Source organism: Symphalangus syndactylus, chromosome 3 (assembly GCF_028878055.3).
Source record: "Symphalangus syndactylus isolate Jambi chromosome 3, NHGRI_mSymSyn1-v2.1_pri, whole genome shotgun sequence".
Lineage (NCBI taxonomy): Eukaryota > Metazoa > Chordata > Mammalia > Primates > Hylobatidae > Symphalangus > Symphalangus syndactylus.
The window spans coordinates 73,341,552-73,359,665 of record NC_072425.2 but is presented as its reverse complement, the minus strand read 5'-3'; the positions used below and the strand labels follow the sequence as shown (position 1 = coordinate 73,359,665).

General features: G+C 38.8%; 1 protein-coding gene across 23 annotated transcripts in view; it reads right to left on the bottom strand.

Moving 5' to 3' along the window:
- The window catches only part of TRPM3 (transient receptor potential cation channel subfamily M member 3), a 943,194-nt gene that overhangs the window by 590,945 nt on the left and 334,135 nt on the right, over positions 1-18,114 (bottom strand). For 9 of the 23 annotated variants that reach the window (XM_055272294.2, XM_055272295.2, XM_055272298.2 and 6 more), the window contains exon 1: positions 8,778-9,222. The exons of 8 other annotated variants lie outside the window; for them this stretch is intronic. In XM_055272294.2, the coding sequence (XP_055128269.1) occupies positions 8,778-8,954 (177 nt within the window). In that variant the 5' untranslated portion in view covers positions 8,955-9,222. Of the gene's footprint in view, positions 1-8,777; positions 9,223-18,114 lie in introns of those variants that run through there. 6 more of the 23 variants (XM_055272283.2, XM_055272282.2, XM_055272279.2 and 3 more) reach the window with 5 other exon arrangements.

Genomic DNA, 18,114 nt, shown 5'->3' with positions numbered 1-18,114 from the left:
ACTTGGGGAATCTATGAACGAAATCATCTCAAGCTCAAGGTATTCTTTAATCACAAAAAAATTACCAAGACCCTATAATACCATTTGGTTCCTCTAAGTAGCAACTTCAGAACACTAATCAAAAGCACAGTTACTCATTTTCTCCAATATTTACCTATTCAAATTTAATTCATCTAGCACCCAAGATATCCTAGGCTCTCTGCTAAATGCTACACACACCAAATTGAACAAGATATGATTCTCAACTTCAAGAAGATTTTCATAATGAGTTGGAAGAGCTAATAATACCACAACATGCTAAAAGTAAAGCTAGAAATACCCACTGATGTTTATGGACATGCAGGAGAGGAGAGCTTTATCTAGCTTAGAGGATTCAGGGAAATTTTTCTGAACTCATCCTACTTACCCGTGTTGAGCATTAAAATATGGGCAGGAGTTAGCTAGGAGAAGGTCTGGTGCAGGTTTTCCAGGCAGTAGAAATAAGTCGTGCAAAAACCCCAGCTATACGGAATTCCATGATTTGAGGAGGGGAAAAACAAGGTAAGGAGGCAGCAAAGTAGAGAGAGGCCAGATCACCTTGGGTCTTGTATTCCATGCCAAAGAGCTTAGGTTTTATTCTGCAAGAGATGAGGAATCACTGAAGAATGTCAAACACAGCAGCACCCTGGTCTTACTTGCATTTTAAATGGACCATTCTGGTGGCTGTGGGAAGGATGGATTTGAAGTAGACAACACTGGAGGCAGCTGTAGTATTTTGGGCCCAAGAAAAAGAGAGACTGATTTTGGGAACTAGGAATAGACAGAAGGGGGTGGAACAGAGATATATTTATGAGGAAATCTGGCAGAACTGATTGGCTAATTACATAAGGTTGGGAGAAAACAAGGCAAAAGGCACAAACCGAGGTTTTCCAGTTTGGGCAATGTGGTGAATGGGTGATCCTAGCAGTTGGGAGATAGTATAGAGGAAAAGAAGCAGATGAGAGGGAGCTTGCTTGATTCAGCAATGGCCACTTGATTAGGGCAGCAGTTAGACTTAATGTGCTTTCTCTGCTGCAAAGTTTTTCTGCCTCTAATCATGAAAGTGTACAGTCTCCTAAAGTAAACAAAGAATGAGTCCGACATGCCATATTTTCTTTGAATCTGGAATACAACCTATCGACTACACATTTTTGGTATCTAAATTAGGTTTCCTGCATGATCCCTTAAAAATAATTATAAAAGTCATTCAATGCTCTGTGAGCATGAGAACTTTAAGGATGTGGATACATTGTGAGTCTATATAAACGTATAGAGAGATACTGAGTGCTCAATTTTTAACAATAAAAATGAGATACTGAGGCCTGGTCATGCCACAGCCTAATTTTAATGAGCCAACATCTCTTCACTAAAGCACTACACTTTAGAAGCAGATTCTCAAATGTTAAGTGCATAACATTCATCTAGGTTGTTTGTGAAATGAAAGTTTGCAAGGTCCACCCAGAGGTTTAACTTAGTAGGTCTATGTGAAGTCATTGTCATCTGATTCTATCATAGACAGTCTTGGATCACACTTTGAGAAACACTGCTTCAAGTACTCATTGTGCTGGATAAAACTTTCTTCAAGTAAGACAATTCAGTATGTAAAATGTAGGAATTCTTCCTACCTTCCTTATCAGTTATCTATTTTATCTATTTATCTATCTATCTATCTATCTATCTATCATCTATCTACCTACCTACCTACCTACCTACCTATGCATTAAACCTTGAAGAATCTTTACTTATTTGGGAGAAAAGAAATAAAACTAATCAATGCTACCCCTAAACTACAACTCCTATGCATGTCCCTCTGAAAATGAAGTACAGAAGAACCAATGGTTAGATCAGAATTCCCAAAGGCTGTTAAACACAAATCTTCTGTGTGATAAACATAAAAATTAAGTGTGCCCTTCCTAGAGATTTTGTTATACCTGAACCACCCCACCCCAGCAGTCACAGCACTGTATCTTTGCCACATGCTCAAGAGCCAAGAAAATTGTGTTCACTCTATTTTTTCATATTAAATATTTAATATTAAGCAGAATTTAAAAAATTTTCCAAGTATAAAATTAATTGTAAATATAATTATCCTTTTCCAAATGAAAGCCGTAAATGTTCTCTTCCTCCTCCTTTCCGTCCAGAATCGTTGGTTAGTTTTTGAAGGTTGTGGGGTAGAGGTGGTTGGGTTGGGGAATCTAGAATTATGGGCATCAGTTATGGCCACTTCAGACTTTGCCCCAGAGTGAACTGGCCACTACTCACTTGGTCCTATCACATACCTTGGAATCTGAGGGACATGCCTTTGAGTGACCACTGCAAGCCCAAGGGCCATTCATTATAGCAGAATAAAGAAAGGGGGCATATGTAGGATGTTCCAGAATCTTGACCATGAAAGACTATTTTTAGGAGCTCTCGTTCACAACCATATCTCCGTCTAAGTTCAATAGCATAGAAAATTCTGAAATTTCACATCATGTGACTAAAAATTTTCATGAAAAAAATGCAGAGAAATGATCATATAAACAAACAGAAAATAAAAAGAAATAGGGAAAAACACTTCTTCAGATTTATATATATCATCTAGAACTCAGAGCAGGGCAGCTGAACTCAATTTACTTCTCTTTCTGTCAATGATCTTTCATGATTACATTTTGAAAACCTGACAACTGTTTACTTAAAACCTTTTGCTCCCACTGTTGACTAACACAAAATCTGTTCTTCCCAGATACCAGCATCAGAAGGGCCGCTGAATTAAGTTTCCATCCAGCTTAGCTGAATCTATGGCAGCTTTTTTCAATGTGGGGTCCTTCCAAGAGCTCTGGACTTCAGAATCACTGGCACAACAGTGAAAATGCAAATTCCTGAACCCACCACCTACCTACTCAGTCAACACCTCCGAGAGTGGGCCCGATTTGCTTTTCTCACAAGCTCCCCAAGTGGTTCTAAGCATTCTTGGGATTTCATATATCTTTCATGTGTTTGTTCATTTGTTTGTTCATTCATCAAACATTTGTTGAATACATTTTGTTGGTCACAGCCTGTAAAACTCTTTTTCATGCTAGATAATGGAAAGGGAGAAAAAATATGATCTGAAAATTAACTTGGAGCCAGTTGAGGTTACACCAACAGAAGAGCAGAGGGGAGGGTGTGGAACCACTAGAGGGTAGGCAGAGTCCTGGCTCCCTGCAGGAAGTCATCTGCCAGGACGGCAGGGCCCTTTCCCTTGAGACAGACCTTGCCAGGGGCGTTACTGTGCCTCCAAGCATCCCAGAGTGCAGTGGCCCCTGGACTTGGATGTCCCAGCCATTTCCTCCTCACTCCCCAGTGACCACACATTTTCATTCTTGCCTCCACAAAAAAGGTCATCAGGAGACAGAACTCTCCAGAGAGACAGGAGGGTTTCTTGTTGCCTCAGGAATTTTCCTTAGGCTGCCTGAAGAACATTTCACAGAAAGGCAAGTCACATGGTTCACTGTTCAGCAGCCTGAGTCAAAGCCACCATTTGATACACACCAGACCATTTTCCCTCTCTCCTGGGTTTTAGTTTGGTCCCATTTTCTTTTATTCTTTTCTCACTTTTTTTCTTAAGGGAATCTGAGGCTGGCAGGCTGAGATGGAAAGATGGAAGTTTCTTTTATTTGTAGCCATTAAAATTCTGCCTAACAATACATCATGTTTTTCTAAAAGCAGTTTATTCTTCAAGTTTCCCATCTTCAAGGCACTTCATGGAATTACTCCATTACAAATATCCTGGCCTTGCTTGCCAGGATTCGCCGATATATTCACCTAGACATAATGGGTGTGTATTTCCTCTCTAGTGGTGGAAATGTAACTGTTGGTCCCTAGCATGTGGCTGAGTACCCTGTCTAGGCTAAGCAAAGTTTCTGGTTTATTGACATTATTCTACCTCCTTTGTAAAGATTCAGAATTTTAGATGTGAATGGGGCAAATTAAAGGTCATAAATTTAAAACACAATGGAAACAAATTTCAACGTAATCGTTCCTTGAAGAGTTTGAGAACACCAGAGGGAAGTCAGTTCCCGGAATGCCTGAAATCAACTACAGAAGACAGACCAAATACATTTGGTTATTTGGATCTTACTTTGCTTCAGAGACAATAGAATGAACATTGGTTACCATTATATGGAATTATAGAAGTGTAAAACATTAGCACTTGGGCAGAATTTGTGCTGATCTGATAACCTAACCTGATCGTTACTCCTTCAATTAATTCCCTTGTGTTACCTACTTGAAGTAATACTTCTGCATCAAAAAGAGAAAGGATAAAAAATAAGAGTTTGGGCTTTTTACTAGATTCCAAAATAATTAAAAAGGGAATGTACTATGTAAAACTCTGCATAGTTTTATCAGAAGGCACGGTATATAACAAAAATACAGTGACATTACTGTTTGAATAGTATTTGCATCAAAGAATTCTGCTATCAGACACTCCATGAGGCTCATCCTCATTAATGAGATGAGTGAGATAAGGAATAATATTCTCTACTTTTGTCAGTCCTACTAGAGTCAATAACTGAAATACCCTTTCTAGCCTGGGAAAGAGGAACTGCAAAGTGAGAATCGCCATACTTCCTTCTCAGGATCTTAATTCTTAGATGCTGGGACCACCAGCCAACCCTACAGCAAAGATAGAAACTCAGAAGTTATCCTAGATTCCTCTCTCTACCACAACTAGTCCATTTAGCAAGGCCCGGTTTATATTACCTTCATTACTTTTGCCTTAGCCAGGTTCTCATCAATTCCCCAGGCCTCTAATCTAATCTTTCAGCTTCCAGTTGCATCATCTCACCCATTTTAGACATTACAGCCAGAGCAACTATATAATACCTAAATCTGGTGATCACCTCGCTGCAAAAATTATTTTAAATTGCCTCCCCCTTCCGCCTAGTTTCAAGACAATGGTCAAATGCTGTAGCTTAGCAGACAAGGCATTCTATTAGGTGGGTGAAAATGTAATTGTGGTTTTTGCCATTAAAAACTTTTTGCACCAACCTAATATGATTTAAACACTGTTGTTTACCCGTTTCCTTCTTCCATTTTAATATTCAATTCTTTCAGTCCAAATAGACAACGTTCTTCAATGCCCAAGAAGCATAGCAAGCTTCGGACATTGGATCTAAATCCAGTCAAGACCCAAACCCTTCATTTTAAAGAAGACATCAAGTTACAGAAAGATTGAGTAATTTGCCCAAGGTCACACAGCTGGTTAGGAACATGGTGGAATTAGGACCCAGTGTCTAGGCTGACTTTTCCAGAATATAAGTTCTTTATTCTATTTCTGACATTGCTTAAAGTGAGCAAAGTCATATGATTTCTCAATATAAAAATTAGAAAGTCTTAAAAATGATACTAATCATTTGGTCTTCATTAACACACTGACTTAAATGTCTTTCCAAAATCTGTCACAAATACAGTGTTCCCTTTCTCCCAATGCAACCCATTTTTCAGAAGCCTTCCCTTCAGTAAGTTCGCCAAGACTTCAATACACAGAAAGCTCTCTGCCCTAAAAATAATCTTCAAATTCAACATGTTACCAAAATAAAATCTTCCAAATAAAACAATGGCAAAGATAGACCTGATAATGAATATGAAATATGCTAAGAACATTCTGTCACTGAAATAAACTTGATTTTTTTTGTGATTAATAGTAAGATGCAATCTTGAAACACATAAGAATAAAGCAAATGACAACAGAAGAGAAATGATTTGGAAAGGGTCCCATTTGAAATTTTCCCGTTTGAAAACAGGCTCTGTCTTTTGGCTATCATCATTGTGTGCCTGTCCAGAAATTCATTTCCAAGTTTTATTTCCAAATGCAACCCCAAATTCAAAATGTGAGTTTGTTGGCATGTTCAAAATTTGCTCTGAGATGGACAAAACAACAAATGAGATGCTTTCAGGAGGAATAATAAGTATTTTCCAACGCTCATTGGGTTTAATTCATACTTCAGATACCGGCCTTCCCCTTCTAATTCTTTAGTATCCTGTTTCTATTAGGAAATGGAAAATAAGGAAATAGGATTATGAAGCCATTTCTAAATATTAACATGATACCAAAGGAAGTTAGCAAAGATACACACATTTGCAAGGAAAAGGATAGAAAGGGAAATTGGCTTGAGTCCAGTCTGTCAGAAATGGTGACTGATCAGAGTTTAGCTAAATCCAATCAAGCCATCAGGACCTACACTGCATTTACTGACAGGTAGGGGCACTGAAAGAGGGCAGGTCATATCAGAATAATGCTTGGAAGATGAATAAAAATTACCTGTTGAATAGGAGAATTGGCTTTGTTACCTTAAGTTTCAATAATCTACTGGATTCCCAGAGAATCCATTCATCAAATTAACATAGTGGTGGTGGTATGGAGGGAGGTGGAACAAGAGAGAGAAGGGGGAGGAAGAGACGGAGGAGAAAGAAAGTAAGGGACATAAGAAATACTGTTATGAAATATTTCATTTCTAGATTAAGCCAGGAAGAGCATTTACCAAAACATGCAAATTATTATTCATGAACTTACATTTTACTCAAAAGATAAAATGGCAAGAATACATAGGAACTAGCAAAGCAAACACAGGAGAAACACAATCCATAGGAAAAAAATACATAGCATTCACAGCCAGAGAGTGGACAATACAACTGTTCATATACCAAAGCAGCTTTTATTTCTTTCTAAGTATTGCTGAAAGAACTTGGTATGACTTTATTTCTTTAAGAGTTTGAAATGTGCTCAATATCTGAAGTCTCAGAGGATAGCTATGATCTTTCAAAATTACAGATGTCATTTGGGAAAAAAGTCCTCCAGTAAGGTTCCATCCTGTCTTTTAGATATTGAAAATATGGGAAGGACACACAGTAATGCACTTTATTCAATAAATTATTACAAAGCATCACTTTAATAAAGGATGATAAGATTGAGCTGTATGCCAATGAAAGTATTGCTATAGCATTAACAATGTCTCCTGAAAGTATGGACAGTACTTTCAGTTACAAAAGATGACAGAGCTCACTCGCCTAAAAAGACAGAGCTTCTTCTAAAAGAAGTACCTCAGGTAGGTACTTCTCTGCTGGTTTTTTGACTAGTAAATGAATAACATTCTCCATTTTAAAAAACTAGTGTACTAATTAATAATATATGGAGAGTGATAGTCACGTATCTGTCAAGAAGAGTTAAAAAGCATTATCTTGGGTTAAAGCTGATAATACATGACTTTAATTGAAAAAATATTTCTCATTGCACACTGAATTACTGGAGTTGAATTCTTTCAGTGAGACTTAGATTTGCCCATTCTTTGCCCCGACTCTTGATTCACTAGTGATTCTGGAGAAAATGTACACCGATTTGTTAATTCTCTGGCCTCATTCTTTTTCTTGCCCTACCACACATGTTGTTCCAACACAGCAAAAACACACATATCCAAGGAAGAATCTCTTCTACTACCCATACCCAAACCTGCCTTTCCTCCTAAATGGTCCCTAGGGAAGCAAGCCATCGCCATGACAACCATATGATGGGAGTTTGAACAGCACTTGGGGCAGCCTTTGTTGAAAGTTAATACCAGTTGGTGTTTAGCAAGAAAAGGAAAACTCAGGCAAGGGGTAATACTCTGTTGTGAGGCACCACTTAGCCGTATGGAACTAACTGTCCACATCAAACCTTACCTAACCAGAACACACCCTCAGAACAAAATTCTCCAAGTGTAATGTATTCAGGGCTAATTCATTAATTCTCCATTGTAGCCACTGGAATCAATGCTCAGTGGTCACTAAATCAAAAGAGCATATATACTCAGGAAAAGAGAATTAAGAACTTTGCCTTTTGTAACTTCAAATGGATATAGAACGTCAGAGATATTTATTTTTCCCTATTAAGTATTACCACCTTCTATTGGCTGGGCAAAAATGCTTGTTTCCTGCACCTTTAAATCTAATTTGTGTTTTCCTCCCTACAAGAAAGATCGTGAAGGTGGATCAGTACAGAGTTGTATGGACTTTTTCAGTATCTTTAATGCATTTGCTTCTGGAAAGAGAAGCGCTGCAGACACACGGTGGCAATTCCTGCTCAGGTGTAGTGCCATTCTTTTGTGTGACTCACAGCTAGAGAGAGAGCTGACATTCAATATATGTTTAACAATACTTTTCCACTACTGATCCCACTCAGGAGACTCACATTTTTATGCCTTTTCTAAAAACAAGGGCACCAAAAAAGTCACTGTCTGAGGAGGCTCATTCTTTGTTCGTCTTCACCTGACTGGCCACCTAACTACACAAAGCTTTTAAACTAATGAGGAGAATCCTTTGTTCTCTCAGGTTCCATTTAAAGGGAAAGTGGGTCGAAGGGCTTCCCCAGGGAGAGAGAAAGAAAAGCCAGGAGCCAAACACAAGGGAGTAAGAGATTTCACTCCCACTACTATTCCCACCCTCCCAAAGAAGTTAATTAATTCTGTTTTAGGAATGGTTAAAAGGGGTGGGGGAGCACCAGGTAGCCCATTCTCTGAGACCAAAATCTCCTTCTCAAGTGTGGTTCGCACCAGCCTCTTGTCTCTGACACCACGGGGTGTGGGTGGGGGGCGTGGGGGGAGGGCAAGAGTACTGAGAACCTCTCTCCAGCCACAGACCGCAGAGCCAGTACTGCATGCATTTAGGCTCCCCTAAAGGTGCGTCCCAGCCCAAGTCCCCAAGTTGGGTATTTAAACCTGAAAAGCACAATTAGCGCCATTCAAAGCTGCAAGTTACAGTACCTTCAGAAGTCTGACAGATGGAAGAAAGGCTGCGTGGCACAGCTTCCGGATGGTCCAGTTTAGGGGTCGAGGAGCATCAGCCTGATTCATGACCCCTTCCAAATTCCACCGGGAAAACAAGAAACTGAAAACCTGAGCAATGCCTAGAAAATAAACGGTCACCCACGGCTCTGGCATCCCATGGTCATCTTCACACCTGCAAATTCCATTAGGGCAGAGGCTTCCTGGAACTTGGAAGACGAGTCAAGTAGCCTTGCCTGAGCCCCTGAACCTTCTTAAGAAAGCCACCTCCTCTCTCTATGCAGCCGTGCTCATGCATACCAAATGTGGCTGAATGGAGGCACACTGCCTGCTGCTTCGGGGAGGGGATGCACGTTTTTGAAGGAGAGGGACAGCCTGCACAAAACAGCCTGTGGTCGGAGTCAAAGCAGCCTGCTCCGGAATGCGCGCTCCCTCTCCCGCTCTCCTCCCAGTAAACGCAGGTCAGGCGTTGGGGGGGAACCGGGGCCATTGCTTTGCTAGCTTGGTTTGGGGGGGAGCCAGGAGGATCGCAAAAGGGAACAAAAATGAAGCCAGAACGGGAAACTTGCACTTTCTTGCACAAAGCATCTTTGAGGGACTGGGAACTGGTACGGGGGGAGGGGCAAGGACACAGGGAGAGAAGGGGTGCCTCCGAATGATGAGATAAATGCTTCCCTTTTGATTTATGTGACATAATAAAGTGAGGCTATCATCAAATACATCTGTAGTAAAAGAGATCTTTGTCGTGTTCTGAGGTTTTTATTATCCGTGATTGACAGTCTTCATCCTGATAATCCGTTGTATAGATGATAGACACTGAGACAGAAGCAAACTCAAACACACTGGGTTGTCCCTTTCATAGAAAGCAGTGCAAACTAATGGGCATTTGGCTCACCATTTAGAGAAGGCAGTTTTTAAATGGGGGTTATCTCCTGGAAAGCCACTTGATACCCTTTCTCTGCAACACAAGTTTAACCCATAAAGTGCCACGTGGGATGCTGTCTACAAAGAATGGACTTTCCTCAAGTGGGGTGTCCACCCCCATCATTTTCTAAGGAGGCTTTATGAAATAGTTGCTGAGTTGGAATATATAGTCTTTAGGACTCCTGTGGTGAGAGAGAGAATTAAAGGACAGCTTTTCAATTTGAGGGTAGAAATTGGATAATTTCGCATAGAGAAGGTAAGTTGGGAGGGTGAGAGGAGAAAGGAGTTCCTGACACAACCCCCCTTCAGCTCCCACGTTCCCCCTGGCATCCGGCCTCAGTAGGAGCGGTTGACCTGATAACTCCTATTGGGGAGAATCCTCACATCCTTGGAGCATCGCCATCTTATTTATTTTTTCCTCTGTGACTATGCTCATTTTCCATTTCTAATTAACTTGAAGAGATTGGTAAATCCCGGCTCCATGACTATTACACAGTCAGAAGCTGAACTGGGAGCGGTGCAAGCAGAGGTGATACACTGTTGTGATTCAGAACTGGGACAACACAGGCCCACTCCAGCACGAAATCAATACGTGACACACTGCGCTACAACACCATTTCACTCACAATGGTCTTGTGTCAAAAATTTAAGAATGATATTGCAGAAAACTAGTCCACCAGTGGAAGACAGACCATTGACCTACCTTGTATAGTAAAATTTATGTCTCTAATTATCTTCTATCAAACAATATCACTTTAATAGATCTCATACACAGTTGATTCATTTTCTGTTACTATTCTATTTCCACAAAGGATTGAAGGCAGTATTAAAATAATAACGGCTCACATGTATCACCTAGCACAATGCATTGCAGAGGTTTATGCCCATGGCAACCTTATGGAGTAGGTGTTATGGTCATATCCTTATCTCACAGATTAAGCAAGTGAGGTCCACAGAAATTATTAACAAGTCTTACATACTAGTGTAACTGGAGTCTGGATTGAAACCAGTCTACTAGGCTGTAAAGACAAGCTTTCTCTTGTCTCCTATTTCTTTCAAAAGGGACTCTAGGAATAAAACCACTGCGTCTGTTTTTTGGTAATTTAATCTTACATAAGAGTTAAAGACTTTAAAGAAGAAACGCTCAGCATTTCTTTCAGATTATTACTTTGGTCTGATGTTGATGTATTAGTTAACAGCATGAATTCTGGAATCAAGCTGCATGGTTCAAATTCCAATTTTGAAGGTAGTCTAGGGAGATTTACCTACCTTCTTTGTGTCTTGTAGTCCTTATCCGTACAATGGAGATTAAAATAAACCCACATGCCTACGGTTGTTGTGAGGACTAACTGAGCTAATATCGGCAAAGCACTTAGAATAGTGCCTGGCATATACTAAATACCTGTACCATGGTCCATCTTCTGGGTAGCATGTGCTGATTCTGAGCTGGAAACCCACTGACAATTTTCATTAAGCATGCATACATATGGTAGTAGGTAATGAAGTCAAGCAAGACAAATTAAAACTGAATGCATCTTGTGAGTTAACCATGAGTTTAATAAATGGGGTAAAGAGGAAGGTGGGAGACTGTAAGGGCAGCGTGGGTTTCCTCATGCAGTGTGGTATTCATCAGGTTGTGAGATGCTGCCTTTAGTGGGGAAGGCTCCAGCCTTTCTAAGCTTTTAAATGAATGCCCTTAAGTGGTTCTGTTGAGGCGGTGAGATCCCTGCTCCACGAAAATGCTGGAAAAACTGCAATTGCCTACCCCCTGCCCTGCACTATTTCAAAATGGTAAGGATCCCACAAAAATGACCGCATCATTCTGAAAACACATGGCCTTTGATCCTCCTATCCCCTTTAATTTTACTGAATAATTTTGGTCAAAGAGAACTGTTAGAAACTATGCAGAATGAGGAAGTAGGAGGATTCACAGCCCTCTCTAATGGCAATCAGCGGAGAAAAGCACAAAATCTTCAGGGAATTGATTTGGAGATTACACTGCAAAAGAGGTAAAGATCAAAGAAGGATGACAGTGCATGAGAGGCAGTTTTTCTTCCATCACTGGGGACGCTTTGTGCCAGAATTGTTTGCTATCAAAACATCTAAAGAAGGATTTTCAAGAACCTCCTCTCTACTTTCAAGAAATTATATTTTCACATAGAAGATGCCTTCCCCAGTTTTAGAGAAGTCTAATGAGAAAAAAAAAGCAGAGAGGAGCAAGCCCAGCCCCAGATATTAGCATCTCACAAATTCAAAGTGCTTACTTATAAATCTTATGAATGTAGATGTCTACATACCTGCAGAACAAATTCTAGCAGGCTTAAAGCTCTGAAATAATCATACTAGCTTTCAGTATCCTAAAAAATGGCAAGCAGGGCATATCAGATTTCTGTATTCCAAAGCCTGCCTTTCAACCAACTCTAATTCTCTCCCGTGCTACAGAAAAGCCCACTTCCCACTGATTATCTTCCCTTTTTATTTTCTGTGTAAATGATACTAAACCAAAGAATCATGATGAAATTTGAGCTCATTCTCAATACTGACAAGGGGGCCATTGTATAGACCTTCTGAATTCTTTCTTTTGAAGACCACGTTCCTTCTCTTCAAAAAAGTCATAGCACCCTCAATATAGTATTGTACCACTTTGCACCCTGTCTTCTTTATATCTTTTGGATATAAAAGGAGCTGAGCCACGAAAACCTAAGAAAACAGAAAGGAAATGACACAGTGACCAGGTAGTACAGAGAACTCAAAAGCCTCCCTCTGAAATGTGTTTTCTGCAAATGACACTAAAAAAACAGCGCTGCAATGTAATTTTTCAGAGTTTATTATTACAACATTAAAATTCATAGGTATCTGGACATCAATTGTACATATATTTTCAGGCTCTAATATACGGATGTAGTGCACCTAGTGCAGAGGGATGATATTTAAGCATCCAGGGGAAAAACCAGGAACAAGCCCGGTGGTGAGCCTTTGTAGACACCTTCATTTGCTTCAGTGTTTTGTAGTCTTAATACCAACGTCTTGCTTGCTTAATGATTGGCCTCTTTTATTAATTTGGTTGTGCTTTGAATTTTCTTTGTTAAACATTTTATTTTACTTTAAGTTCCAGTATACATGTGCAGGATGTGCAGGTTTGTTACACAGGTAAATGTGTACCATGGGGGTTTTCTGCACTGTCACCCATCAACTAGGTATTAAGCCCCACATGCATTAGCTATTTATCCTAATGCTCTCCTCTTGCAACAGGCCCCCCCCGTATGTGTTGTTCCCCTCCCTGTGTCCATGTGTTCTCATTGTTTAGCTCCCACTTATGAATGAGAACATAACGGTGTTTGGTTTTCTGTTCCTGTGTCAGTTTGCTGAGGATAATGGTTTCCACCTCCATCCATGTCACTGCAAAGGACATGATCTCGTTCCTTTTTATTGCTGCATAGTATTCCATGGTGTATATGTACCACATTTTATCTAGTCCATCATTGATGTGCATTTTGGTTGATTCCATGTCTTTGCTATTGTGAGTAGTGCTGCAATGAACATATGCATATATTATCTTTAAAATAGAATGATTTATATTTTGGGGGATACATACCAGTAATGGGATTATGGTAGATTAAATACATAAATGTAAAACCCCAAACTATAAAAACCCTAGAATATAATCTAGGCAATACCATTTAGGACATAGGCACAGGCTAAGATTTCATGACAAACATGTCAAAAGCAATTGCAACAAAAGCAAAAATTGACAAATGGGATCTAATTAAACTAAAGAGCTTCTGCACAGCAAAAGAAACTATCATCAGAGTGAACAGAATGGGAGAAAATTTTTGCAATCCATCTGACAAAGGTCTAAGATCCAGAATCTACAACGAACTTAAGCAAATTTATAAGAAAAAAGCAAACAACCCCATTAAAAAGAGGGCAAAGGACATGCACAGACACTTCTCCAAAGAAGACATTTATGCAGCCAACAAACATGGAAAAAAGCTCAACATCACTGATGAATAGAAAGATGCAAATCAAAACCACAGTGAGGTACCATCTCACAACATTCAGAATGACAATTATTAAAAAGTCAAGAAACAACAGATGCTGGTGAGGCCGTGGAGAAACAGGAACGCTTTTACACTGTTGGTGGGAATGTAAATTAGTTCAGTCACTGTGGAAGACAGTGTGGTGATTCCTCAAAGACCTAGAACCATTATTTTTTTCAAAAAATCATTTGTCTCATGAACTTTATGGCAATTTATCATTTCTGTCAAAAAACATACTTTTCCTGTTTCTTCCTTTTAACTTCACTCAAATAGAGCTATAACATTTTTAGGCATTTTTTGATGCTTCTACAGTATTTTCCAAAATATTAGATCTCTTTATAGATTCCATTTACCTACAGAACAATCCTTAATGTATTTCCAAATATATGTTTATCAAACAGATTAACTTTTTTCCTTTCTTAAGGTATATTTCCCCTTTTGCCATCTTTTGTAGATAATAGATTCTAAAATACACTAAAATTTATTAAAATACATGGCTCACTTTGTTAAGTAGGTTAGGCAGCATTTATTCCATGTAAAATAAAAATATCTCATAACTGCAATTGTTATCTATTCATTTTCCCTCCGTTATTGGGTTCTCTCCCCTGGCATCTCTGACTGCTGTCCACCATCTGCACAAATGCCTATGGTGACAGGGAGTGGGTGAGTTTTTGAGACAGCCCATTCCATGATTGTACAGTTCTGGTTGACAGAAAATTCTACCTAAGACTGAGGTGAAATGTCCTTGCCTCTAACTTCCAAGTCAAGTTTTTCTCTCAGAGCATAGTTTTCCAAATGTATAAGGATACTTAACAAGCTCCACTCACACTTCCTCTTCTTTACACTGGGCATCTTGGGCCATTAATCTTTCTTCACGTGACGGTATAGAGTTTTTAGGAAAAAAAAAAAAACTCTCTTCAGGGTTATATTCAATATTATGTTATAGGGGTACTTTAAATATAGTAGTCTCTTAATCCTCTGGAATCTCTTGAATTACTTCTCATGAAGGTCCTTTAGGAAGCTTTGAGGGGAAACTCACTAATAATTTAGCTTCTTTTTAAACATTGTTTCCTGAATTAATTAGAATACTCAACACAGATTTTAAGTAATAGCTGACCAAAACACACACACACACACACACACACACACACACACACCCCTGAACTGATGTAATTTACTCTTTTTGACCCCGACTTGTAACAGAGGTGGTGGCGGGTAGTGATGGGCTAATGGAAAGCTCATGCTTGTTTCAAGAAATGAGGAGGGACTGGACTGTCTGTGTTTCATCCTCCCTATCTTTATCTGTAACTTTGGAAGTCAGACAGACTCGATCAAACCTAAGTGCCTCCTCTTACCCACTATGTGGCCTGGGGGCAGTTACACAACTTCTCAGAGGCTTAGTTTCCACACTGTAAGAATGGGGTCTACAACAGTTTCCACCTCCAGGTTTTTGTGAAGGTTAAAGCAATTAGCACAGTGCTAACATAGAGAAAAACACATTTAAATTCAATTACTTACGTTGTTGTTAATAATAGTATTGTTATCTTGTTCATGGATACCACTGGCAGTGTATGTAGCATAGTCCATAAGCGCACAGGCCATAGACCGAATGGCCTGAAGGTAAACCCAAGCTTTACCATTTACATGTCACTTTGGGGAAGTTATTTAATCTCATCATGCTTTAGTTCCTTCATCTGCAAACTGCGGATAATAATATTACCTTTGTCAAAGGGATAATGTGAAATTAATAAGCCAATATGGGCAGAAAACTTAGAAGTTTCCACACATGGTAAGAGCTAGAAAAATATTAGCAACTTATTATTACCAATATTGGAGTCATATGTGCCATCCTTCCCACAGCTAGTGATCTAGGAAAAGCAAAGCAAAACAAAACACCTTCATCTCCTCCTTTGTTTCTTCCAGTAAGAAAAGAAGCTGCAGAGAACACATGAGAAGAGAGCCACCTCTGACTCTCCTTACTGCTTTCCTCTGCAGTCCCATGAATCCTTACTTTTAAAATAGACAGTGGATATGACAGGGAATCATATATTCCAATAATGGGGTGTAAAACTTTAATACATAAAATGTCTCACTCTGGAAAACACAAAGGTATATAAGCAGCTTCCATCTTGCCCAAAATAGAAATCCTATATATACACCTACCAAAAAATGTATAACAGATATTCAAAGGCCTAGAGCTAAAATACAACCTTATTCAGCCTTGAAACCCTAAAATTTCCATTCACAAAGGGGATGGGGTTTTAGTATAATTCAAAAATTCTAATGAGTTCCCACAGGCTTGTTAAAAATAAAAGAATTTGAGATGTGCATTTCTGATCACTTAATATTCACTCTTCTAATATTTGCAAAGCTATTCATTACTGTAAATGTTCTAAGTTTAAATATCTGCAACACATACACACATGTAAGCATAAACACACACCCACACATAGAATGTAGGTATTTTAGATACATTTTCATTATGAAAGCCATAAATCTGATCAACCTGATAAATAACTTACGAATTAATATCTTTTAGGAGGAGAAATTTAAGCAGTGAATCTCCAATTACTACTAGAATAACTTGCATGAATTGGAGGGAAGCTCAGCATTCATCAACAGTGCAGCTTAAGTCAGATTTCTTGGCCAATGGATACCCAAATCAAACATAAGTTCAAGCTCACACCTCACATATAACTTCTCAAACACCTCTGACTTGCACCAATGAAAGCTGAGGGCCTGCCCCAGCCACACACCTTGCCTTGTGCATCTGGGCTTCTCACACTAATGGCCAGTCCTGGGTTGGACCATAAGGTCCGCTCACCTGGGAAACAGAGACATACTGTGATCTGGAAGATCCTCAAAGCAGTAACTCTGCTTGGTAGAGAATTTTAATAAAGAAAGCTAATGAAAACCGTACTTGCTATCTATTTTTGTCAGCCTTCCAAAAAATACAACATTGTTGATATTTATTCTGGTATCATATTTTTGACAAGCAGGAGCCTTTCATTTTATTTTTATTACTATTAATAGTAATGGGAGGGATTAAATGATTTTACTTTATGAGAGACAGTGGTCCAGTTTTTGTTCTTTCTCCTGATGAGGCATAAAATAAATGCAAATTACACGGATTTTGAAATCAGGGAGAAACAGATTTGAATCCACATTAAGTCACTGGGCAATTCATATAACTTTTATGAGTCCTTATTTTTAAAATAGATAGTGGCTATGTGATAATATTAAAATGATGATTAATAACTTTTTTCAAGCACTTACTATGTGTTAAAAAGGGTTAAGCACATAGCTCATTTAGTTATCATAACAAACCTGTAAGGTCTACAGTATTGTTATCCCAGTATTACAGATGAGGAAATAGCCTCAGAGAGGTTAAGACCCAGAGAGGTTAAGAAACATGCAGAAGGTCACATGGCTGGTAATTGGCCTTGAATTCAGGTCTATCTTATTCTATAACCCATGCTTTTACCGATTACAATATGCTGCTGCCAATTAAATAAAAATATTTATACAGGGTTCCTGTGGCTTCCCAAAAAGAAGCTAGTATTTGCTCTGACAAATCTGAACAAAGGAAAAACAACCCAATGACCCTAACTTATCTAACCTAACACCAGAATCCTGAAAAGCACAGAAGAAGCAGTGGTTCTTCCAGTAGCTCTGGGTTTCTTTTATTTGCATGGCTGACATCCATATCCCCTTTCCCTACCTTCTAGTTACATCTGGCTGACCTCTCTGTTGAGATAAGGATTGTCTGTACTCATTTGGTATGCTCCATATTTAACACAATGCCTGAAACACAGTATTTATTAAATGGAAAAAGGGATGTTTCTAAATAACTTATATGATTTTTTTTTGCAAATATTGGGTAAGTTTTTAAACATATACAAACTCACGTAATTATCAGTATTATCCAACTTTTATTCCTACCTGCATTTTCTAGTTGAGGAAACTAAAGCACAGCAAGATTAAATACCCACCCAAGTTTACACTGTAAGTTTCAGAGGTAGGTTTTGAATTCAAAGATAAACTCTTGATATATTATATAAGGTTCAAAAATGTATACATAAAAACTAAAATGTGTTTTTAAGGTAACTGATTAAGTTTCAGATACTCAAGTTGGGTATCTCAAAAAAACACCATGATCTATCATTATTCATGAGTGAAAGATAATATTCTAGAAACTTATGACAACAAGATGTTTGTTGCAATGACACAAAAGATGCACATGGCCAGAAACTTTATGCCTGTTATAGTAAATACAAACCAAACGTATCTCTGTAACAATATAAGTAAAATTATATGGTTACAGGGACTATTCACATTTACTTGGACTTCAT